The 25,279-nt window shown below is 39.9% G+C and overlaps 2 protein-coding genes across 3 annotated transcripts in view; both read right to left on the bottom strand.

Moving 5' to 3' along the window:
* Nucleotides 1-444: 444 nt before the first annotated feature.
* On the bottom strand, nucleotides 445-5,940 carry pglyrp2 (peptidoglycan recognition protein 2). Its single transcript, XM_052129571.1, is given in 4 exon segments — nucleotides 445-613; nucleotides 615-910; nucleotides 912-958; nucleotides 5,877-5,940. Coding segments are annotated over 4 exon segments (576 nt in total).
* A 1,971-nt stretch (nucleotides 5,941-7,911) lies between these two features.
* The window catches only part of myh11a (myosin, heavy chain 11a, smooth muscle), a 48,509-nt gene continuing 31,141 nt past the window's right edge, over nucleotides 7,912-25,279 (bottom strand). The window contains exons 21-41 of one of the 2 annotated variants that reach the window (XM_052130082.1): nucleotides 24,626-24,964; nucleotides 24,330-24,467; nucleotides 24,091-24,214; nucleotides 23,783-23,954; nucleotides 22,210-22,422; nucleotides 21,858-22,002; nucleotides 21,554-21,760; nucleotides 21,340-21,444; nucleotides 20,200-20,352; nucleotides 19,842-20,090; nucleotides 19,529-19,741; nucleotides 19,175-19,387; nucleotides 18,930-19,091; nucleotides 18,688-18,816; nucleotides 15,718-15,806; nucleotides 15,300-15,423; nucleotides 14,887-15,095; nucleotides 13,416-13,524; nucleotides 11,919-12,091; nucleotides 11,682-11,714; nucleotides 8,856-9,004 (exon numbers count right to left, since the gene is read on the bottom strand). In XM_052130082.1, coding sequence (XP_051986042.1) covers nucleotides 11,690-11,714; nucleotides 11,919-12,091; nucleotides 13,416-13,524; nucleotides 14,887-15,095; nucleotides 15,300-15,423; nucleotides 15,718-15,806; nucleotides 18,688-18,816; nucleotides 18,930-19,091; nucleotides 19,175-19,387; nucleotides 19,529-19,741; nucleotides 19,842-20,090; nucleotides 20,200-20,352; nucleotides 21,340-21,444; nucleotides 21,554-21,760; nucleotides 21,858-22,002; nucleotides 22,210-22,422; nucleotides 23,783-23,954; nucleotides 24,091-24,214; nucleotides 24,330-24,467; nucleotides 24,626-24,964 — 3,291 coding nt within the window. In that variant the 3' untranslated portion in view covers nucleotides 8,856-9,004; nucleotides 11,682-11,689. Of the gene's footprint in view, nucleotides 9,005-11,681; nucleotides 11,715-11,918; nucleotides 12,092-13,415; nucleotides 13,525-14,886; nucleotides 15,096-15,299; nucleotides 15,424-15,717; nucleotides 15,807-18,687; nucleotides 18,817-18,929; nucleotides 19,092-19,174; nucleotides 19,388-19,528; nucleotides 19,742-19,841; nucleotides 20,091-20,199; nucleotides 20,353-21,339; nucleotides 21,445-21,553; nucleotides 21,761-21,857; nucleotides 22,003-22,209; nucleotides 22,423-23,782; nucleotides 23,955-24,090; nucleotides 24,215-24,329; nucleotides 24,468-24,625; nucleotides 24,965-25,279 lie in introns of both variants that reach the window. The other variant, XM_052130081.1, reaches the window with a different exon arrangement.

Below are 25,279 nucleotides of genomic sequence, written 5' to 3'. Positions count from 1 at the left end.
TGCCTTGAGTTGTGTAATTAATCAGTCTGTTGCGTCTCTCAGCTGTGATGAGCCATAATGGTTAAGTTGTTAGTTTAAAGCCGTTTAAAGCTATTTCCTAGCTTTAGTAGTGTAGAAGTAAAACAAGCGATCACTAGTGCTGTTGTATGTCAACACTGGCTGACGCAGATTCACTTCACATCACCTAACTGGCTCATATTACACACAAAAATTATCTTTTGGCACCACCTGCTGGCTAACATATGCAATGTAAAAACAGATATGTAAAGAGACACACAGTAGCTCTTAACACATATGCACTGCTCTTACACTTTAGAACCTCACAAACACAAGCGGAGTGATACACACAGTGAAGCCTCCGAGTGCTGATGGTGTCAGACCATCATGGAACATCTGTTGTCCAATCAGATTTGAGGACCGGAACTAACTGTTGTGTATTTTATTTTAACAAGGCACTAAAATGCTGTTGTACTTACCCATATATCGTAGAACAAATTCTTTAATTCCGTCTTCTATAAGACTCTCCACCACAGTGCCCCCCTGTTGTCGATGAGTTTGAAGTGCTTCTGCTACCTTCTCTTGAAGCAATGATGGATTCGTAATCTATTGAAAATCCTCTCAGAGGAGTCTCAGAGTGACCCTCCTCCATGCTGCCTGAGTAGCAGCTCCTCAGCAGTTCACTTAATATTATTTCAGAGCCATTACCAACAGAAAGGTGCTTCCCTAGTATGACTCCATCTATTCTTCCATGGACCAGAGCATCCGTGGTGAAAGATGGCACCCCTGTAAGAGTAAAAACCATGGGAGCAGATACATAGTCCCAACAACCAAGTCGTTCGGGTGGTGTTGAATTCCAAAACTGTAGAAATGACAGACTTAGGCTCTTGGCCAATGGGAGTAATCGATGGGAGATCAGACTGGTTATTGTCCTCTTTAGCTTGTAGGACAAGCTCAATACCTAGAAGGATGAGAGCAAGGGCAACAGTCGTACAACCAGGAGTCAGGACAACTCCCCTCTTCACGACCATTTGTTATAAAATGGTGAGTTGTTTGGTTAAAGAAATTGAAGAGCTTTCTGTTTATATTTAGCTGCTGTGTGATAAAACTGTTGTTGGAGTTTATATAGTGAATACCAGTGCCATTGTCAGATGATTCCCAAGTGTGGGTGAACTTGTCACTTTCACCAGCAGTCTTGGGTAGACTTTTCACTAAAGCCAGTGGACTCATTCTTGGGTTTAAATCTTCTAAGTGCTGAAAAGCAGATATAAAGTGCTCCATAGTCCTCAAATAAATGGCTGTAACTGAAATATACAACTAGGGCTAGTAATTGTCATGGGATAGTTGTCTTCCAAAAATGTCAACCATCATCTTGTTCAAAACTTTTGACTTTTTCTTCTTCAGTGGAGCACAAATGCATACTTTGCATACTATGACAGTGAATGTTCAAAATATTAGAAACAGACTGAAATTTAAGCCATTATTCCATGAAAGTCTTGTTTGTGTCCTCGCGTATTCAAAATCAGTTGGATGGAATATGTTTATGCCGTTTTTGGAGCTTGACAGTTATGGTCACTATGCATTTTGGTTGTATGGAAAAGAGCATGAAAACATTTTTCAATTTTTTTTATTTTGTCTTTCACAGAACGACATGAGGGTGACTAAATAATTACGTTTAATTTTGGCATTACCATTTCTTTGACACACTCCAAAAAATATTTTTGCTTATTTTTTAAGGTTTGCACATTTTAATTTCATTATAAATTGTGGCAGCGGGGGCGTGGTCAAGCGCCTGTCCGGGAGAGAAAAGCGGTAAGGGCGCTTACACCTGAGCTAAATTATACCTAACAAATGTGTCTAATTTCAGTGAGCACGGGGAGAGCGGGATAAAAGTGGCAGCCACAGAACCTTTAGGAGGAGTCCTAAAGTCTGACACAAGGAAGCCTACTGTGTTCCTTAATATGTTTAACGGAGTGTGTGTAAAGTACTGTGTATGTGGGAAGTGTGTACATTAAAGTTGCACCTTGAGTTTGAAGAACTGTCTTCTCCTGTCATCCTTGCTGGAAGGTTTTACACTGGTGCCGAAACCCGGGAAAGGAAAATTGGAAAAGTTTATTCCAAGCAATGGAAAAGAATCGCCCCGTAGAGTCCTCCCAGCTGGCGGAGGTCCTCCAATCCCTCGCTGCATTACATTAGGGCCACCAACAATCCCTGCTTGAGCTCCGGCAGGACCAGGATCGTCGTTTTTTTTAGATTATGCGGGCTCAAGCAGAGGACCAGCATGCTATCCGGAGTCTCCTCAGCCAGGAGTCCGCTTCAGCCACAACAGCGACCCCGGACACTCGCGCCACACTGCCCCCGCCCACGTTACAGAAGATGGGGGCGGCAGACGATCCAGAAGCATTCCTCGTCCTTTTCGAGCGCACCGCTGGAATTTGGGGATGGCCGCACAGCCAGTGGGCGGCTCGTCTCGTGCCACTCTTGTCCGGGGAAGCTCAGCTCGCTGCACAGCAGCTACCGGCAACAAGTCTCCTGGCCTACGCTGACCTCAAGAAGGCCATTTTGCAGCGGGTTGGTCGGAGCCCGGAAGAAAGTCTGGTCGACCAGGTGGTGCTGGAGCAGTTCATCCAACGCTTGCCCAAGAGAATGGCAGAGTGGGTCCAGTGCCACCGCCCGGCGTCGCTGGAGGCAGCCATCCGTCTTGCGGAGGACCACATGGCGGCGATTCCGAGGGCGGATGAGCCCTCTCTCTCTCTCTCCCCTTCCCCTGTGTCATTCCCTGTTCCCTACCCCTCCCCTTTGACCTCTCCTTCTGCTCTCTCCCCAGGGCCCATTCCTGCCCCGCGCAGGCGTGGAGTGAACCAGAGCCCAGCTTCCCGGCCTTGGGGGAATGTACCTGCCCCTTCCCCGTCCTTCAGCCGCTCTCCTCCTCAGGTGGGGGCGCCCGCCAGCACAAGTGCGGGCGTGACGCCTGGGCCGGCCTGTGGAAGTGCGGAGACCCGGACCACTTCCGGGATCAGTGTCCGCTGATGGAGGTGGGGACGGTGGTGCGGGTCTCCGACGTCCCGCAGGCTGCCCCCGATCGGGCTGGAGCAATACCGGGTTCCGGTAAGGATCAGGGGAGGTATTTACCAAGCTTTGCTGGATACCGGCTGTAATCAGACCACCATCCACCAACGCTTGGTTCAACCCGGGGCTTTGGATTTAGGTAAATTGGTGAGGGTGAGGTGTGTGCATGGGAATGTTCACAAGTATCCCATGATGACTTTGGCGATTAAATTCAGGGGAAGCTCTCCTTGAGGGAAACCAAGTACAGCACCGTAGAGAAGGAGTGTCTGGCCATCAAGTGGGCGGTCCTCACACTCCGATACTACCCGCTGGGGCGGGCCTTCACCCTCTGCTCGGATCACGCCCCACTCCAATGGCTTCACCGCATGAAGGATACTAACGCCCGGATCACCCGTTGGTATCTAGCCCTCCAGCCTTTTAAATTCAAGGTGGTCCACAGACCGGGGGTGCAGATGGCTGTTGCGGACTTCCTGTCCAGAAATGGGGGGGGAGTAGTGGACAAGCCAGATGGCGCCCCGGACTGAGTCGGGCGGTGGGGGTATGTGGCAGCGGGGGCGTGGTCAAGTGCCCGTCCGGGAGAGAAAAGAGGTAAGGGCGCTTACACCTGAGCTAAATTATACCTAACACCAGGCCCGGATTACCCAATGGGCATTATGGGCACGGGCCCAGGGGCCCATGCGCACTTGGGGCCCAAGCGAGGGGAAGATTTATTTTTTTTAATTTTTTTCATTTCCGAAAACGGAGCGTATATTTGCACTACGTGCCGGCCCGGTGCCTGTCTTTTTAGCAAAAAGACGCTCGACACAAAATAACTACTGTAGCGTAAGGCGTGAGGTGCATGATGGTAGCTTTTGACGCGTTCGGCCAGAGTTCGAATCCGCCTTTTGCCGAACTCGCTCTTCTCCCTTTTCCCAACACATGCAGGTACTTACTGCTGGTGGTGACACGTACGCGTGCATTTGAGCAACACTGGCAACAAAACTAGCACTAGTGTAATTGCTAAATAAGTTAATTGCCATTATGCAACGTTTTAGAAAAGTATGAATTAGCAGAATATCCAGTGTTATGAAAACAGAAGGTCAACATAACTACAATGCATTCTTTAATTCCCTGTCTTATTCTGCCATCTGGCATATCGAAATTAATACAAACCTTAACATAAAGAGACGGACAGTGTTAGCTATTAACAGACAGTAAAAATCCTACTAATAATACTATGTAAAAAAAATCTGATGAGCCCAGAATATAAACTCAACGTGTTTAATTACACGTTATAAGCATTGCCGAATACACTCAAATGAGATCGACTCAGAAAAGACGTCAATAAATGCACGCGTCACCTGCTACATCCTCTTTGTTGCATGCGCAAATTATGATCACTAATACAAAATACAACATTTTATTCACAAAAATGTCTCTATTTGTAGAAATTGCTGCACATTCGTTGAATTCTGAATTTTGCACACATAAGTTGAAAGCAATTTGTTTGTGGATAGTAGGCACAGGCTATCCTAGAAGAACATATCTGCAACATTTATCAAGTTCACGGATAATTGTGCGTGCATCTGATCTATTAAATTAGTATTATTAAGATAGACAGACAGATAGACAGACAGCCCCTGAGGAGAGGAGGAGAGCATGAGACATACAGACAGATCCTGAGGAGAGGAGGAGGTATTGTGTGTGTGTGTGTGTGTGTGTGTGTGAGAGAGAGAGAGAGAGAGAGAGAGTAGAACAACTTACATGAAATATAGTATTATCAAAAAAACAAACAAACAAAAAAAAAACAAGCTGCTTTATTTTACATTTGATTTACATTTACATTTAGGGCATTTGGCAGATGCTTTTATCCAAAGCGACTTACATGTAGTACATTTGTCAATAGTTGGACAGGTCATACACCAGCAATTGTAATTTGTATTGTAAGCAACCAATATTATACCATAATACTTACAGCATCTTGTAATGTGTCTACTACCATTTCACTATCATTCAATCATCAAACAAAGTGCCATTAGGGGCCATGAATAATAAAGTGCTAAATAAGTGCAGAATTTTTTAGTATAAAGAAGAGAGAGTATAAAGAAGAGTAAAAAAGTTGAGTTAAGATGACCTATACTGTTTGCATCCTTTTCATCACAGGAAGAGGAGAGGGGGAGAGAGACAAAGAGCGGCAGCCCCTGTAGAGCCGAGGAGTAGAGGACAGGAGAGGAAGAGAGAGACAGACAGGAAAGCTACATTAATGGGTGTGTGTATGTGTTTGTGTGTTAATTATGGAAGAATTTGATTCATATAACTGGATTGGTAAAGGTGAGGCACTATGTGTTTGCATATGCCAGCTAGTTGCTCGCTATAGGTGTTACCAGCAAATAGTATCCAAAAATTCCAAAAAAGCTTGATTGTGTGGGTGGGGTGGGGGGCCCTACAAGACATTGTGCCCAGGGGCCTCTGAATTCTTAATCCGGGCCTGCCTAACACCTGTGTCTAATTTCAGTGAGCACGGGGAGAGCGGAATAAAAGTGGCAGCCACAGAACCTTTAGGAGGAAGAGTCTGACACAAGGAAGCCTACTGTGTTCCTTAATATGTTTAACGGAGTGTGTGTAAAGTACTGTGTATGTGGGAAGTGTGTACATTAAAGTTGCACCTTGAGTTTGAAGAACTGTCTTCTCCTGTCATCCTTGATGGAAGGTTTTACATAAATATTTTGTTATATTCCATTGTGTAATGTTTAATAAAATTAAGTTAATAAAACTCGAAATATTTAAAGTAATAATTATTAAAGATTACTCAAAATGTATAACTTGCTTACCTGTACTTTGAATACCTAAGAATATCCCAGCCATTGTAATAATCCACAGTGTTCCTGGTATCATTTTCAGTACTAAGTGTCACTGCTCATTACTAAACACTGAAGGCTGGACAGTCTAAATTATGCAATGTAGTCTTGACTTACTTACAAACTGACCAGGCAGTGTATTCTGTGCTTTTGACACAGTGTCTATGGTGTGTCAGTGGTATTGCGTGTGTTGGGAGAGTGAGTATGTGCATGTGTCTGTACCCTGATGTAAAAGTGAGTAAAGGTCTGTACCATAAATTAATTCACCTAAAAATGTTGATCTTTGGATGGCAGTGAATTACTGACAGATCTGCTGCTCTGTTTGTTGTGTGAGGAGTAGTTACTGGAAAGAGTGAGGTAAAGGTCATACACTGGATGATGCCTACTATATTTGCAATATAAGTGAAACAGTAGGCATTTTGTGCATTCTAATGTTTGAAATGTTTACTGTGGAAATATTTCAAACTTTAGAATGCAACATTGTTGTCACATTGTTGACCTCATCAAATTGCATTTGAATGACGCCCAGTAATAATCTTGGAGGGAAATAATTTTTTTCAGAAATTATATAATTTTGCAGTTGTTTTGAGTAAAAACATCTTTAATTTTTGCAGTTCATTCAAATAATGAGTCAACAAAGTGAGAAAAACCTTGGCTGTTTGAACCAGTCTGGCCATTCTCTGTTGACCTCTCTCATCAACAAGGCTTTTCTGTCCGCAGAACTGCCACTCAATTAATTGTTTCTGTTTTTGGCACTATTCTGAGTAAATTCTAGAGACTTTAGTGTGTGAAAATACTAGGAGATCAGCAGTTACAGAAATACTCAAACCAGCCCATCTGGCACCAACAAGCAAACCACGATCAAAGTTTTTCCCCATTCTGATGGTTGATGTGAACGTTAACTGATGGTCGTAACATGTATCTGCATGATTTTATGCATTGCACTGCTGCCACATGATTGGCTGATTAGAAAATCACATGAATAAGTAGGTGTATAGGTTTTCCTAATAAAGTGCTCAGTGAGTCCATCCATCCATCCATCCATCCATCTTCAACCGCTTATCCGAAGTCGGGTCGCGGCGGCAGCAGCTCCAGCAGGGGGCCCCAAACTTCCCTATCCCGAGCCACATTAACCAGCTCTGACTGGGTGACCCCGAGGCGTTCCCAGGCCAGTGTGGAGATGTAATCTCTCCACCTAGTTCTGGGTCTTCCCCGAGGCCTCCTCCCAGCTGGACGTGCCTGAAACACCTCCCTACGGAGGCGCCCAGGGGGCATCCTTGCCAGATGCCCAAACCACCTCAACTGACTCCTTTCGACGCATAGGAGCAGCGGCTCTACCCAGAGCTCCTCACGGATGACTGAGCTCCTCACCCTATCTCTAAGGGAGAAGCCCGCAACCCTTCTGAGGAAGCCCATTTCGGACGCTTGTACTCGCGACCTAGTTCTTCAGGTCATGGCCCAGCCTTCATGACCATAGGTGAGGGTAGGAACGAAAATGCTCACTGAGTGTATATTCACTTCAACTCCAGTTCCGAAAAATGTCATAGTATTTATATAGTAGTTTTTATTTAAAGGCTGGTGTGCTTTAAGATACAAAAATATTCGGTATGTCTTATTTTATTAAACAAATAGTATTGATTTGCGTTTTTGGCATGTAAAACAAATGATGAATGAAAACAACAGAAGTTTGTCAGATTTTATTTCATGTGCATGTGGTTTCACAAGTTAATAGATAAAAGTAAATATAAGTGATACATCATAGCAAATGTAAATTACCTGTGACAAGTGAAATTGTTGAAAAAATAAAGCTTTACATATATATGTATATATTTCAAAGGTCCTTTACAGGCAATGTCTGTCAATAGACATCTGTTTGACAGGATGGATTTGAATTGCTTTCACTGTGAGTGTCTATTTTAACTACTGAAATATTTGTTGGAGAATCAAAACTATTATATCTGTCTGTAAAAAAAATATATATATATATATATATATATATATATATATATATATTTTTTTTTTAATATAATATCTATAGCAAACATTCAGAGAGAACATGAAATGTTATAGAACATTGGTTAGTTTTCTAAGGTACCTGACTGTTTCATTATCCAAAGTCCAAACTATAGCTAACTCTGTATAGAGGTAAAGATGAATAAAACTTTAAGTTTCAGAATTAAGTTTCTGGCACAAAATCAAACCTCCATTCGAATAGTTAAAATCTAGGCTCTTCTCTTTTCTTGAGCCTGAAATAGTGCAAACTACTACAGCCAAACACCCAGATAAAGTATTTTATGTCAACAATAAAAACAGTGATAACATGGTAAACGTATTGGGCTGTGTAAAAGTGGTTCAAAACTTCACATGTCACACTTGTTTCAGTTATCACTCAACCACTTGATTAACAACGGAAACAGGTGGATTAGTTCAATATTGGAAAAATAAATCTGTCAAAGTGTCCTCCAGATCTACTGCTCTGCATCAGAAAATCCTGTTTTAGTGCTAACTTGTCCAATCCGTATATATAGCAGGAATACAATACTGAATAAACGAGACAGTGCCGTATACTTCAAGGACAACTACGCAGTACAAAACAGTGACCGAACATTTACCCGCAGTTGAGAAATTGTACAATTACAAAACAGATGGTCTTGGGACCACCAGGTTTCATTCAGACAAACACTTGAAAAGTGAATAATGTTTCGGTTGTTGCTATTTGACGAATATGTCAATGTAAAACGTATTGGGCTTATTAAAGGGTTGTGTATCATAAAACAACTATAAAATTATGACCAGTCAAACTTCTGGTCAAACAGCAGTGGTTGGTTGTAGGCAATTAACAAAGCATAATTAGAATCTAAATAATGACCTAAAACTGCTTAAAATGTATTATTCTATAATAAGAAGGTATTTTTAAGATAAGATTAAGATTTTTGCACAGCGTGGTGAGAGGTGTCTATTCACTAGCTTTGGTTCCATTGTAGTCAATCTGCATGTCTATGTCATCATCTCCAGTGTCAGAGTTGTCAATCATTCCCCGTCGGCCACCAACTCCAGTGCGCCTGGGTGTGCTGCTGAAGGATGATGGTTCATTGCCTCTCCTGAAATGTTACATAAAAACAGTAAGGACACATTGACTCTCATTTTAGGCAGCTTGGTACCTGGTTTATTTGTGTTAGACCTTAATTAGCATCTTAGATAAAGCATAAAAAAAAAAACTGTAGCAATTACAGAGGCCTTGTTTTGAAAGATTTTGAAAGATTAACTAACAGATCATAAGGGCTAAAATTAGAGCCACATAACTGTCTCGTTTTGTTTCAACGAAACTGACAACGACTCTACTACTAATTGTCTTATATTACTTGCAGCTATACAGTATGTGCGTCTGTAATATGCAAAATACTTAATTTTATAAACATCTTTGAGCATTTTAATGTTTAGGCATGCCACCAGAGTTCAGCCGCAAGTGCTTCCTTTACAGTGGAATAATATAGTAGAAATCAGGGAAGATTTAAGAGGCTGAAGGCAGCGCTATCACCTCATTTGAAACCTGTAAATGGTCTAAAAATGAGGTTGGTTCAAAAAACTGAACCATGCTGTGAGACAGAGGGAAATATGGTCCAAGGTAATCTACTGTAGTCCTTAAAAAATTATGATCAGTAAGTAATAAGTAAGTAATAACATTTTAAACATAAAACACATAGCTCTGGTCGTAGTTCTTGATCATTACAGCAATACAGCATTACAGCTATGTGAAAGTACACAAAATACAAACAGCTACGACGCAAAACACATATTTGTCTGGTTACTGTACAGTATATCATTGTGCAGTACCCATAGAGGTCAACTAATAACCTTAATTTACATGGCAGGAACTATATCTTCTAGCGGGAGCATGACAATTAACGTTTACCCAGAAAATTCTCTCATCATTTACTCATATAACTTTCTTTCTTCTGTGGAACACAAACAATTCATTTTCAAGGATATATGATGTGTTTGTGTTAATGGGATCCAAAACTTTCAAGCTACAGCATGGCAGCATAAAGGTAATCCATCCGGCTTGAGTGGTTTAATTCACGTGTTTCCTGAAGTGCTCTTTTTACTTGTGTACAAGTGCAAGAAAGTGTGAACAAGCTTCTCTCATGAATGCACCAAGGAGACTGCAGATGTCAAGATTTAGAGTGAAAAAGGAGTTACATTTTGGTCTGTTTCTCACCCATAATCCAATTGTATCACTACAGAAGACATGGATTAAACCACTCGAGTATGGATTACCTTTATTCTGCTTTTATGTCCTTTTTAGAGATTGAACGTTTTGGACCCCTCAAAAAATCTTTGTATTCCACAGAAGAAAGACAGCCATAAGAGTTTGAGACAGCATAAGTGTGAGCAAATAATGAGAGAAATATAATTTATGGGTAACCAATTCCTTCATCAGTTTGCCTAATAATACAAATACACATAGTGCCTAGCAATGCCCTTGCATTTAATGTTGTGACTGTCTTCACAATACGGCACAAGCGCTCTTACCATACTACTTATAAGCCAGTGTTTCTCAAAAAGGGGTCACACCCCTTTAAAAAAAAGAGCCAGCAGGTCTATACAATGTTAGTGAATGGTGGCCAGAATTTTTAAGGTTTAAAAAAGGACAGAAAGGTAGCATAAAAGTAATCCAAACAACTGTAGTGGTTAAATCCATCTGTTCAGAAGCAATATGATAAGTGTGGGTGAGAAACAGATCAATCAAGTTTCAAATTCTCCTCCCTGCCCAGTAGGTGGCTATATGCGCAAATTGCCAAAATCCAAAGAAGAAGAATGTGAAAGTGGAGAAAAAGGACTTAAATATTGATCTGTTTCTCACCCACACCTATCATATCACTTCAGAAGGCATGGATTTAACCACCATATTGATTGAGTCATATTGATTACTTTTATCCTGCTCATATATGCTATTTAGACCTTCAAATTTCTAGCCACCATTCACTTGCATTGTATGGACCTACAGAGCTGAGATATCCTTCTTAAAATCTTTAAAAGAAAGTCATACATGGGCCTCGGTAGCTCAGCAAGTAAATACGCTGACAAAGACGACTGGAGTCGCAAGTTCAAATCCAGGGCGTGCTTAGTGATTCCAGCCAAGTCTCCTAAGCAACCAAATTGGCCCGGTTGCTAGGGAGGGTAGAGTCACACGGGCTAACCTCATCGTGGTCGCTATAATGTGTGGTTCTCGCTCTCGATGGGACGTGTGGTGAGTTGTGCTTGGATGCCGCAGAGAATAGCATGGGCCTACACATGCATTACGCCTCCGCTGTAACGCGCACAACAAGCCACATGATAAGATGCGTGGATTGGCGGTCTCAAACGCGGAGGCAACTGAGAACTGCTCGTGCAGGACGTACTGCGGTGCCAGGCAAAAGTATAAACAAGGCTTGAGAAGAAAAGCAGAGGTAAAGAAACTGAACATTGGTTCCTCCGTGTATTGTCACAGTTGTTTTGGAATGTGTGAAAGTGAATGAGATTTGAGAACGGGTCTTTTTCAGGGGGAGCGCCTCACACTTTGAGAACCACTGGCTTAGGAAATCTTCCTTTATTTTCCTTCCAGTCTTCCCTTTGATAGCCTTTAACTATGTTTGCGCCACTCATTATGAAGTTCCTTAATGTATGTGATGAACCATATTTCACTCATATTTCAGGCAAGAAATATATTTGTGACAAGTAAAAGGAAAGATTTGTGAAGAGTACAACTTCTGTGTCAACTTTTGAGCACAGAGGTACCTGCAGAGTCACTGTGTGGGTTCAGGATTGCCTCTGTAACAGAGATAGACAATCTATGGTTTGCAGTTTATAAAAGGAAGGAATTTGGGCTGCACGAACAAGTTTAGAATTTGTTCAAAGCTACTACAAGCCACTTGAAAGTGTCAGAGTAGTTACTTTCCAAATATTTCAGTACGTTCTGTGGCATTGAGCCACTTTGTAATTAAACTGCACATCTTTGGAGCATAATATGCGTACCTGAGTTTGTTCTTGAGGGATGCGACCTCACGGCTCAAGGCCTCATTGGCCTCATTGGCCTCATCCAGCTCTCTCTGAAGCTTCCTACGGGCCGCAGTGACTCGCTGGGACTCTTCCTCGCTCTCTTCCAACTGCCTCTTCAGCTGCTTCACGCGAACATTCACCTTATCCGCCTGAGATGAAGGAAAAATACTCAGTTACAATGCTGTCATGTTGCCAGAACCCCATGGTTACAAATCTGAAAAATTAAACATGAAAAGTTGCTTGTAGTTAAAAAATGGATCCTGAATTTAATAGCTTACAGGTGTGCTGAAATCAGTGGGAGAGTGATGCTGTGTAGTCCCAGAAAAATATGCCAGATAGCGGTAGTCTGCTGTATCCTCTACAACCTAGCACTCAGAACTGACCCACAAGATTGGAAACTGTGCCAAAGTAATTGTGTTCAGCACAAAAGTTTTGTGTGTGTTTGCACTGAATGCAATTTGCTTGTGGCAATTCTCAATCTTGTGGGTCAGTTCTGAGTGCTAGGTTGTAGAGGATACAGCAGACTACCACAATCTGACATACTAAACAGCAACACTCCACCACTGTGATAAAGCCACCTTAATTGACTCTTTAAAATGGTACACCGCACATTTGGATTTATGCCTTAAAGGAATAGTTCACCCAAAAATGAAAATTCTTTCATCATTTACTCACCCTTATGTCATCCCAGATGTGTATGACTTCCTTTCTTCTGCTGAACACAAATGAAGATTTTTAGAAGTAAATCTATGCTGTGTAGGTCCTCTCAATTCAAGTGAATGGATACCAATAATGTAAGCTACAAAAGGACATAAATGCAGCATAAAAGTAATCCATAGGACTCCAGTGGTTAAATCCATATCTTCAGATGCGATATGATAGGTGTGGCTGAGAAACAGATCAATATTTAAGTAACTTTTGACTTTTAATTGCCGATTCGCATTCTTTCTACATATCGCCATGTACTTAGCAGGGAGGAGAATTTTAGATTAAAAAAGGACTTAAATATTGATCTGTTTCTCACCCACACCTATCATATCACTTCTAAAGATATAGATTTCACCACTTAAGTCTTATGGATTACTTTTATGCTGCCTTCATATGCATTTTGGAACTTCAAAAAGTTGGTACCATTCACTTGCATTGTATGGACCAACAGAGCTGAAATATTCTTCTAAAATTCTTCATTTGTGTTCAGCAGAAGAAAGAAATTCATACACATCTGGGATGACATAAGGGTGAGTAAAAGATGAAAGAATTTTTATTTTTGGATGAACTTCCTCTTTAATGCATCATTATTGTATCTATGATCAATAGAACATTTTCACAAACATACATTTTTAAAAACAGTGCCATAACTGTATAGTTAATTTGCCCCTCAGAGACTTCAGGATGAACAGGCAGTATTAAAATCCTGCAATAGACTACATGAAAACTATGGGAAAAGAGGACAGAGAGAGCAGTATGGCCAACCTGGTCTTTGTGTTGCTCTGCTTGTTTTCGTTCATCATCCACTTGGGTCATCAAATCTTTCAGCTTCTTATCCTTTTGGCGCACTGCCTTTGCTGTGTTCTGCTTGTCTCTGCATTAGAGAAAAAAATTATTAGTAACAATTAGTAAAAATCATTATATTCATTTACAACCGTAACAAACTAAATGGAATGACTATATAACTGGTATTTGTTTATGTGTTAAAAAAAAGATGATGATTTTTCATTAGGTCGTTTTGTTATATTTAAATATGATTTAGTGGTTTATGTATGTTTGAATTTATTATGTAGTTTTAAGCGCATAATTGTTTTTTGATGTTATAATACTTTTTCCTATCCCAGCTTAAAATGACTGATTTGATTTGATTAATCGGTTTGATTCCCTCAGGAAAATTTAAACACTGTGGCTCTTGTGGCATTGCTCATTGCAATGCTATGTTTGCTAAGCATCTCGTGAGATTAGGGCTGAACGATCTGTTTGATTGACCAATGGACTTCAGAGGTTGTGAAACATGTTCGTAAACAGTAATTATTGTTGCAATTCTGTGAGGTACCACAAGTTTCACAGAAATTACACACTTGAGCTTTAAAGGCATATACGTTATCCTTTCCATTAACTCAATTGCATTACATATGTTATCCATCCCATTAACCAAAATTCTCTTTTTCTCATTTACTCATCCTCATGCTATCCCAGATGTGTATGACTTTCTTAATTTTGCTGAACACGTACAAAGGTTTTTAGAAGAATATCTCTGATATTTTGGTCCATTAAATGCAAGTGAATGGGGGCCAGAAATTTGAAGATACCAAAAGGACATCAAGGCAGTAGAAAAGTAATCCATATGACTCCAGTGGTTTAATTCATGACTTCTGAAGTGATATGATTGAGTATGTGAGAAATAAATAAATACATTTTTAACATAAATTCAACTAACTGCCCAGTAGGTGGCGTTATGCAAAAAGAATGTGACTTGCCAAAAACAAAAGAAGAAGAATGTGAAAGTGAAGTTTTCTACTTCTCACCCACAACTATCATATCTGAAGACATGGATTAAACCACTGGAGTCATGTGAATTACTTTTATACTGCCTTAGTGCTTTTTGGACTTTCAAAGTTCTGACCACCATTTACTTACATTGTATGGACCTACAGATCTGAAATATTCTTCTAAGAATATTAGTTTGTGTTCTGCAGAAGAAGGAAAGTCTTTCACATCTGGGATGACATGAGGGCGAGTAAATAATGAGAATTATCATTTTTGGGTGAACTGTCCCTTTAAGTTAATGGGATGGATTACATATGTAATGCAATTGAGTTAATGGAAATGATAACGTATAAAAATTAGAAGTAATAAATTAGATTTGGTTTAGGCTCACATTATGAAAAATATCAAGTCTCGGATTCCAAATCAAGTCATATTTTTAAAACTTAGTTATAAAAATACTACTTGCCTGCTCTCCTGCTCAAGTTGTTCCTCCAATTGGGCAACTTTGGCCTCAAGAGCAGTAATGGAGGACTTAAACTTGGATTTGACTTGGTTCTCCATCTCCTGTAGTTTAGCCTTTAGCTCCTTATTCTGTCGCTCCATCAACTGTCTAGCACTCTCATTCTTTTGGGATGTGGTGCGTTCGGTCTGGAGCTCGTTGGTAAGCTGGTCCACCTGGAAGATGTGGAAAACACAGTTGAGGAAATTACTTTACTGTATAATAATCTCTGTAATTGCATTTCCATTACTAATGTTGACTGCTTTTATGTTTCTCAAAGTATTTCATACAATATCAAAACTACCATACATTTTCATGACATTTGCCAATGATGGTCTTTGATTTGTCAAAGTATATTAACCCTATCTAATAATATGTACCTGCTGTACACTCTTCCTCAGTCTATCATTCAGCATCTCCATATTGCCTTGCTCCTCCTCCAGCTCTTCCTCAAGCTGTTGGATCTTGGCTTCTAGACGTCTCTTCTCATCAGCCAGCACAGATCTTTAAGGTTCAGTCAAGCCATATATCATTGTTTGAAGCTAACAATCATTTACCATAAAAATGCTTAGAGAACATTTTTGCAATAATGTTTTGGTATTGTGACACAAACTATGCTAGTATAACTAAAAAGTGAGCTTTTTCACATTACACTATTTTCTTGATGTCTACCATATCAATTGTAACAGTAAACCACATATTCCAACAGAAGTCAATATATTACAGGATAACCATGAATTCCACAGGATTATAACATTTCTGGGAGGTTTTATGTGGGAATAATTTAGCCGTACTCACTTTCCAGATGTGTTGCTGGCCAGCTCATCAGCCAGCTCATCTCTCTCAACTTCAGCTTGCTTTTTAGCCCTCTCAGCTGCAGCCAAGTCCTACATTTAAAGAATGTAATTTAGTTCTTTAATAGCCAAGTAAATATCCTCATGCAAATCAGTAGGCCTAAGAGTTCCCAAACTTTTTTGTCTGCTTAAACCCTGTGACTTAAGTTATTTAATTAAAGTGCCATCTAAGATTTTGTGTAATGCAAACCTTTCAATACATGTTGTGACATTTACAAACTTTTCCCATGTTCACTGTTATTATGTTTTTATTATATGGTTTTAATGTTAAAATTTCAACTGCAATGTCAATAATAAATATATATTTCATTGTAATTTATTTGTAAAATATTTGTATTTAACCCTTTATGCTCTGAGTGTTTTTAATGATGTATCTTGGCAAAAAAGGGTCAAGAGTTTAGTATCATTTTAGAGAAATAAAAAACATTTTATGATATAGATTATAAGTTATAAGCTCTCAGCCTAAGAAACTGCTGAAAAAAAAAAAAAAAAACTTGAGCCAACTTTTTTCTTATTTTTCTAATTTGACGTTATACACTCACCTAAAGGATTATTAGGAACACCATACTAATACTGTGTTTGACCCCCTTTCGCCTTCAGAACTGCCTTAATTCTACGTGGCATTGATTCAACAAGGTGCTGAAAGCATTCTTTAGAAATGTTGGCCCATATTGATAGGATAGCATCTTGCAGTTGATGGAGATTTGTGGGATGCACATCCAGGGCATGAAGCTCCCGTTCCACCACATCCCAAAGATGCTCTATTGGGTTGAGATCTGGTGACTGTGGGGGCCATTTTAGTACAGTGAACTCATTGTCATGTTCAAGAAACCAATTTGAAATGATTCGAGCTTTGTGACATGGTGCATTATCCTGCTGGAAGTAGCCATCAGAGGATGGGTACATGGTGGCCATAAAGGGATGGACATGGTCAGAAACAATGCTCAGGTAGGCCGTGGCATTTAAACGATGCCCAATTGGCACTAAGGGGCCTAAAGTGTGCCAAGAAAACATCCCCCACACCATTACACCACCACCACCAGCCTGCACAGTGGTAACAAGGCATGATGGATCCATGTTCTCATTCTGTTTACGCCAAATTCTGACTCTACCATCTGAATGTCTCAACAGAAATCGAGACTCATCAGACCAGGCAACATTTTTCCAGTCTTCAACTGTCCAATTTGGGTGAGCTCTTGCAAATTGTAGCCTCTTTTTCCTATTTGTAGTGGAGATGAGTGGTACCCGGTGGGGTCTTCTGCTGTTGTAGCCCATCCGCCTCAAGGTTATGCGTGTTGTGGCTTCACAAATGCTTTGCTGCATACCTCGGTTGTAGCAGTGGTTATTTCAGGCAAAGTTGCTCTTCTATCAGCTTGAATCAGTCGGCCCATTCTCCTCTGACCTCTAGCATCAACAAGGCATTTTCAGCCCACAGGACTGCTGCATACTGGATGTTTTTCCCTTTTCACACCATTCTTTGTAAACCCTAGAAATGGTTGTGCGTGAAAATCCCAGTAACTAAGCAGATTGTGAAATACTCAGACCGGCCCGTCTGGCACCAACAACCATGCCACGCTCAAAATTGCTTAAATCACCTTTCTTTCCCATTCTGACATTCAGTTTGGAGTTCAGGAGATTGTCTTGACCAGGACCACACCCCTAAATGCATTGAAGCAACTGCCCTGTGATTGGTTGATTAGATAATTGCATTAATGAGAAATTGAACAGGTGTTCCTAATAATCCTTTAGGTGAGTGTATATCTCAGGGTGTAAATAAGGTAGCTCAGAAAAACTGCTTTTGTTTTGTTCCCAATCATGTCACCTGTAACAATGGTGTGTTGATACAACAAAGCAATCAAAAGTTATAGCATTACAAATATAATTTCTCCAACTGTCCAAATGCCTCTACAAAAAAATGAAACATAAGAATTAATTACACATGCAAATACAACAATGACTAATGGTATGCTCTCTCTCCAAAACATGCAGGCATGCCTAACAAGATAGCGTTCTACTCCATTCTGTGTCATTTGAGCCATCATTGAGTCAGTGTCATGTGCTTAGCGCCATCTCATGGTGGCCACATGTAATCAGAGTGAACGATCCTATCTACCCATATTTGGATGACTGCCACCTCTGTTTGCAGCGATCTGAATCATAATACGATTGGTTTCGCATTCAACGACACTGGACAACATACTATAGAATTTCCGATTAAGTCATCTGATCCAGGAAAGCTAACGTTTTTTAAGCCAGATAGCACATTATGTGATTTGTGCACATTGTGCTTCGTGTGGATTAACTAATGATCTATGCATCTGATTACATTGTGTGTGGGCTCATTTTAAAGATAATCACCTCCTCTAAGTAATGTTATGTGATATTGTATGTTCTGTTTATTTTTCGTTTGTATTGTATACACCTGTTTACATGTAACAATTATGTCAAAGACATTTACTTAGCTTTTACTTGCTATATTGTTGTCTCTGAGTAAAATATATGGGGGGTTGTATTTTACTCTTTGGGAGCTTTCCAACGACATATGACACATGGCTATTTGATTAGTTTGATGTGTTTTCCGATTACAATAAATTGTACAGTGCAATATCAAGGTCAAGACTGTAGTTATTTTTATTTTTTAAATATCTATATATATTTTCTCTGTGTGCCCCTAAAGAGTTAATTAATTAATTTTATTTATTTTTTATATAAATATATATATTTTTCATTTGGCATTTTTATCACAATTTCAGCCATTGCACTCGCTTCATTTGTCACTGGTTGGAAAACCCTAAGTTAGTCAATGCAAATAAAGCCCAACATCATATTGGTTTGGAAATAACAACATTGTTTTAATGGATAGCTCCTTACATATCTCCTTTCTGACAAATTAATTCAGCATGTTATGCCTCACCTCTTGCATCTGTAAAAGTTCAGCCTCCAGAGTCTTGGACTTCCTCTCGGTCTCCTTAGCACTGGATAGAACGTCCTCCCTGGCAGCTCGAGCATCATCAAGCTCTCTTTGGAAGTCTTTCATTTGAGCCTAAGTGAACAAGACACTAAAATAATTACTAAAAATGATTCCATTTATACTTTGAGAACAATATGGCATCAATTCATTCATTCATCCATCAATCCATAATACATCGTTTTTACCTGGAGTTTGCGGAGCTGCTTGATCGCCTCGTCTCGTCCCTTGTTGGATGTCTCAATCTGGCCCTCAAGGTCCTTCATGTCTCCCTCCAGTTTCTTCTTGGCAGCAGCTATTGCAGTCCTTTGCTTGCGCTCATCCTCAAGTTCAGTTTCCAGCTCACGGACCTGTTGGTAAACATATCCATTTAATCCTTATACACACTGTATGTGTGTTTTGTAATTTAATGAGCGAAGAAGACATATTCTACCTGTTTGACTAACTGCCTCTTCTTCTCCTCGCCTTGTTCATCTCGGCCTTGGAGGTCTCTCTCAAACTGGGCCTTTAGAGCCTGCATGTTGACTTCCAGACGCAACTTGGCATCCTCTGCAGCCTGTAATTCATCCTCCAGCTCTTCCAATTGAGTCTTCATCTCTTCTACCTGAGCCTCCAGGCCACGCTTTGACTTCTCAAGCTCATGAACCTAAAAACAAAAAATAAGCGATTGAGAGGTAAAAAGTATGTTCCTAATTTCTCCGAGCTTCACGACCTGGGTGCGTTGACTCAAAAATGCAATTTTTCTGCATTACCTGGCAAAATATTTGAATGTGCATTTTGAACTTACACTCTTGCCCACATCATCTTTGGAGCTGACCAGGTCCTCCATTTCAGCACGAAGGGTTTTATTGGCTCTCTCAAACTCATCACGGGCTTCTTGTGCTTCTTCTAGTGCTCTGGCTAAAGAAAGAGCCTTGGTCTCCTTCTCTCTGGCCTCAGCTTCTGCGCGATCTCGTTCATCCGCATACTTACTGGAGATGCTCTTCTCTTCAGCAAGCATCTGAAAGGAAAAAAAGCACCTAAAGTTAAGAACATGCCTACATGTAAGTGTGTGTAGCTGGACTTAAGGATTCAGTATATTTCGAGTAATAATAAAAAACCTGATCAAACTTCTTCTGCTTCTTCTCAAGGTTGGACACCAGCTGTCTCTGGCTGTCCAAATCCATCAGTGTGTCCTCAAGCTCCTGTTGCAGTCTGTTCTTGGTCTTCTCAAGCTTGTCGTAGGCTGCTGCCTTCTCCTCAAACTGAGTATTGGCTGCCTCCAGGTCTCTCTGCAGCCGCTTCTTACCCTCCTCTAAAAATTCTACGTTACCTGACATCTCCTCCAGCTTCTTCTTAAAGTCAGAAATCTGTCAATGGAAAGGACATTCAGGACTCAAATACTCAACCTATTTGAACACCATTTCAACTTATACAGCAAAATGAGCAAGGTCTATTAATCTAGTTATTATGTTTTACCTGTATGTTCAATGTTGAGACATGTCTCTCCACGTTCCTCTTTGCCTCTGTTTCCTCCTCTAGCTGCTCCTGTAGAGCATTACGGTCGTCTTCCATTTGTCGTAGTTTGGTAGAGAACTGGAGTTTTTGTCTTGTCTCTTCAGCCAGCAACTCCTAAAACCGACACAAGGTGTCAAGAGTCAAAATACAAACTAAACTGTGACTGAAGATCTCAATCCATGTAATAAAAATATAAATGATAATAAAAAACAATGACAATTATTATATAATAAAGAAACTACAGAAACATGTCACATTGAGAGGAGCATTGAATGTGTGTTCTCCTGCAGAAAATTCTGCCTCTTACCAGTTAAAGGACTAGTTCACCCAAAAATGATCATTTACTCACCCTCATGCCATACCAGACGTGTATGACTTTCTATCTTCTGTAGAACACAAACAAAGATTTTTGGAAGAATATTTCAGCTCTGTAGTTCCATACAATGCAAGTGAACGTTGACCAAATGTTTAAGCTAAAAAAAAAAGCACATAAAGTTAACATAAAATGAATCCATTAATTCAGTGGTTTTATCCATGTCCTCTGAAGTGATCTCAGTGATTTTGGGTGAGAACAGAGCAAAATCACTGTACATATTGCCATTGCAGTCTCTTGGTACGATCAATGATTTCGAGCTCGTTTACACTCCCAAGTGCTTGACGCAGAGCACTAGATGGCGCTAGGAAGTGTAATAAAGTTTGAAATCATCTGCACCAAGGAGACTGCAGATGTCAAGGTTTATAGTGAAAAAGGAGTTATATTTTGGTCCATTGTCACCCAAAACCGATTGGATCACTTCAGAAGACATGGATTAGACCATTTGAGTCTATTGGATTACCTTTATGTGGCCTTTATGTGCTTTTTTTGAGCTTGAAAAGTTTGGTCATCATTCACTTGCACTGTATGGACCTAGAGAGCTGAGATATTCTTCTAAATATTTAAAGTTTATGTTCTGCAGAAGAAAGTCATACAAATCTGGGATGGAATGAGGGTGACTAAATTATAAGAGAATTTCAATTCCTTTTAAACTTAGATTATTTAAATTGTAAATTAAATGTAATATTAATGTAAACTGTCATTAAAAAATGCCACTTTGCCAGTACCTGTGTATCCTGGACTTGAGAACTCAGGGTAGCCACATCCTTGCTAAGCTTTATGTTCTTCCCCTCAGCTTCATTGAGAAAGTTGGTAACACTCTCCAGTTCCACCTGCCAAGGACAAGGCGAGAACATTCTGTTAAATAATAACTAACATATTGAATATTCGTCCATCAACATATTACAAATATTGAATAGTGTGTCATCCTCATTCACTTACAGTGATTTTAGAGACCCTATCTCCAAGCTCTGCCTTCTGCTTCTCGCTGTCATTAAAACGGGTCTGCAGGTCAGCAAGCTGTCCCTCCACCTTCTTCCTCTTGTGTTCCACATCCTGTTTGGCCTGAGCTGTAGTGCGGATCTCCACATGGAGTTCTGATGTCTCCTTCTCCAAAGCTTGCTTGGCTTTCTCCAGGTTTGACCTTACCTAAAAAGCATAAAGCACATCATTTAGCCCTTGGCGTTCTTTAGAAGGTTAAACATGTCAACAAAAATAAAGTTGATCGTTGGGTATGGGTGCTTACCCTCTTGGACTGCTCCAGCTGTTCTGTAAGTTCCTCAAAAGCTTGAGTATGTTTCTGTCTCATCTCTTGCACCTGAGCCTCATGGACGCGGCTCTCTTCCTCCATGGCTCTCTTGAGGAGTGTCACCTCCTGCTCACGCTTGGCCCTGAAAAAACATATATCCTGATTATTTGCTTCACAGTGTTTTTTTGTTAACTAACCCTAATCAAGTTTAATAATTGCTGTAATATATTGTTCAATTGTTAGTTCATGACACCTAAAGCTTTAACTAATGTTAACAAATGGAACCTAATTGTAACCTGTTACCAATTAAAATACAATTCTTTGTATACATACACTCACAAACACACACCTGAGCTCCTGCTGAGTGGCTGTGGTGTCTAACGTGTCCTCCAGCTCTGACTTGAGAGCTTCAAGCTCTTCTCCCAAGTCTCTCTTGGTCTTTTCAGCCTTGTTACGGGCAACACGCTCTGATTCCAGGTCCTCCTGTAAGTCTGAGATGTGTCCCTCCAGCTCCCTGATCTTCTTGAGTGCATTGTTTTTCTGAGCTGCTTCGTCCTCCAGTCTGATGTAAATGGATAGAGAATACTGTTCAGTTCAAAAGAGCAAAGTAACTCAATTTCTGTGTTAAATATGACATAAATGTATATCCAATATTTTATAAAATATATGTATTTTATATATGCGTGGACATTGTATTTTGGCTTTGCTATACGCAACGCATCATTTAAATAAATTTAAACCAACTGAATACTGTTCACAACACTCTAGTCAGTGTTACATACTCCTTAAACTGTCATTTAAGGGTTAAACTTCTGGTGCACCAAGTCACAAGACACAACAACATGGCATCGATTTCCTTGAAGTGCTTCTACGGGCGCAGAGCCAACAAAAATGCCTCTGGTGAGAAACCTCTTTAAGTTATTTAACTGAAACCTTTTAGGGTGTAAAGAGTAGAGTCTCTAGTTTTGTTTGATATGCTGCTATAAAAAAATTTATTAAAAAATGCATGCGTCATCGTGCTGATAAAAAAGATGTCCACATACTACATTTTGGGTCATTATTCCCTCAAAAGTTGAAAAAACATGTTAGTTATCTTAAATAACTTTCAACATTAACACATCTGTCGGTCATTAAGCTTCATTTTAATATAAATTTTGTTATATATTTTTTTATCACTGTACAATACGGTTCTATTCATTAACATTAGTAAATGCATATATATATATTTACTGTGCATTTTTACAATGAGATGCAATGGGTTTATCCAAAAGCTGAAAAAGTTAGCTTTCAGAGGATTTATATGGAGTTATATTTCAAACTGTTCTTAGACCACTGCAGAGAGACAACACACTGGAGGTTAAGTCATTCACTAAATAGGGAGCAAGGGAGCATACTATAGCTCTCTATACAGCTAAGTACATTCACTCCTAAATTCCGACCAAAAGATTCAGAATTTATAATGTATTTTTTTATTAACATGGTTGGAAGTGATTGAATGATGCTGGCCATTACTTTGAATCAGAAATATTTATGCTAATTTCTAAAGTGAAGTCTGTAACATCTGAAAAACCTGAATAAGCAACACTCCTGGAAATAAACCTGACTTTCTATAGTTTGGAAAGTCTTAGTCCAGCTGTACACATACGTGTTCATTTTTAGGAACACAATTTGCTCTAGAAACAATCGTTTTTTTTGTTGTTGCTTGTTTATTAGGTGCCACAAGTAACAAATCATAAAGGGAAATGGAAAATGCCCACAGCAGTCACGCTTGGGTCTTAAGAGCTTAAACATATTTTTTTAAATATGTTAAAAAAAACATTTAAGTATTAAATGAGTTCTTAAAAATGCTGGGCACTTGTTGGTTGCTTCTCCATCTCTATGACAAACTCACTTTTATGACAAATGCATTAATAGCTGCATACCGTGCCAGTGCAGCTTGGAGCTCCTCATCTTTTTTGGCAAGCTGGGCTTTCAGATCAGCAATCTGAGCTTGAAGGTCGGCGATCTGCTCCTGAAGGTCATTGGATTCACTCTCCAACTTCCTCTTAGCTTTGTCCAGCTCCTGACGAGTCTTCTCTTCTTTCTTTAGGCGGACTATAGATCAAAAACAAACAAGTCACTTATAACTGGAACATAAATTACTTTTTTATTAATAATCAGACATTAATATGGAATTATTATGAAGCAAGTATCCAAATGGGTATTTTAGCAAATTGTATAACAAACAAACCCTCAAGTTCAGATATCATTGACTCATGCTTATTCTTCAGCTTTGTCAGATTCTTGGATTTTTCTTCCTCTTCAGCCAGGTTTGAACTATAATCTGCTACTCTTTCCTCTAGAAGCTTCCTCTCCTGCAAATACAGTACTTTTTAAAAATCATATAACATCATTAAACAAATTTTAGTCTCAAACATAAGCACCAAGATATTCTATCATGAGGTAAGATATTTTTTTTTTAAATCAAACCTTCTGCAGTTTATTGTTCTGGTCGTCCATCACCAAGATATCATCCTCTAACTTTTTGATCTTGGCATCACAGGTCACCTTCTCCAGCTGCAGCTTCTGACGAGCATCCTCTTCTTCCTCAAGATGCTCCTCAAGGTCCTTAGGACATGTAAATTTAGATACAAAAGAGGATCATGGACTAAATGACTAAGGGTTAGGCAGTGTTTAAGAATGTCTAAATGCTGCCACAATATAGGAGGAGCATTCCAAAAAGTGTTGGTTCCCTACCATAGTTATGACAATAAATAAAAACATACCCTGAGCTGGTCCTGCATTTTCTTCTTTTCCATATGTAGGGCCGCACCACGATCCTCCTCCTCCTCCAACCTGGCCTCCATCTCATGCAAGATCTCTTCAAGTTCTTGTTTCTTGGTGGCCAATCGTATTCTCATTTCCTCTGCCTCTGCGTAGAGCTCTGTCTCAGCCTGCAACTTCTCTTGGAGTTCGTTCCTTTCCTCCACAATCTGTTTGTGTTTCAGTGTGATATCTTTTAGTTCTGTTTCATATCTTTGTGCAGATTCTTTGGCCTTATTGAGCTCTTCCTCCTTCAGGCCCATCTCCTCCTCTTGGCGTGTCACCTGCAGGAGAGGCTTCACCTGTGGACATGAATGGAGATGGTAATGTGTAACTAATCTTTGATTAGTCAAAAGGGTTTTCTTATAGTTGTTTTATTAGACAGGTGTGGACTAATTATAGAAACAGCATCTAATTTAAATCAAGGTTGAAGTACACTTCTTTATATAAAGGACCTAATAACAACAGGGCCATGTTTTGCCTTAAGAACTGTCTCAATCAGGGTTGAAGAGATCTACTTTCCACTCTGCATTTCAAAACTTGGGAGAATGAGAACGAGTACCAATATTTCCTTTTTGGTGCTCACTGATAGGAGGATAGGAGTCCGATAACCTGTT

The sequence above is a fragment of the Xyrauchen texanus genome, chromosome 7 (assembly GCF_025860055.1).
Source record: "Xyrauchen texanus isolate HMW12.3.18 chromosome 7, RBS_HiC_50CHRs, whole genome shotgun sequence".
Taxonomy (NCBI): Eukaryota; Metazoa; Chordata; class Actinopteri; order Cypriniformes; family Catostomidae; genus Xyrauchen; species Xyrauchen texanus.
This window is presented reverse-complemented; position numbering and strand designations above follow the sequence as displayed.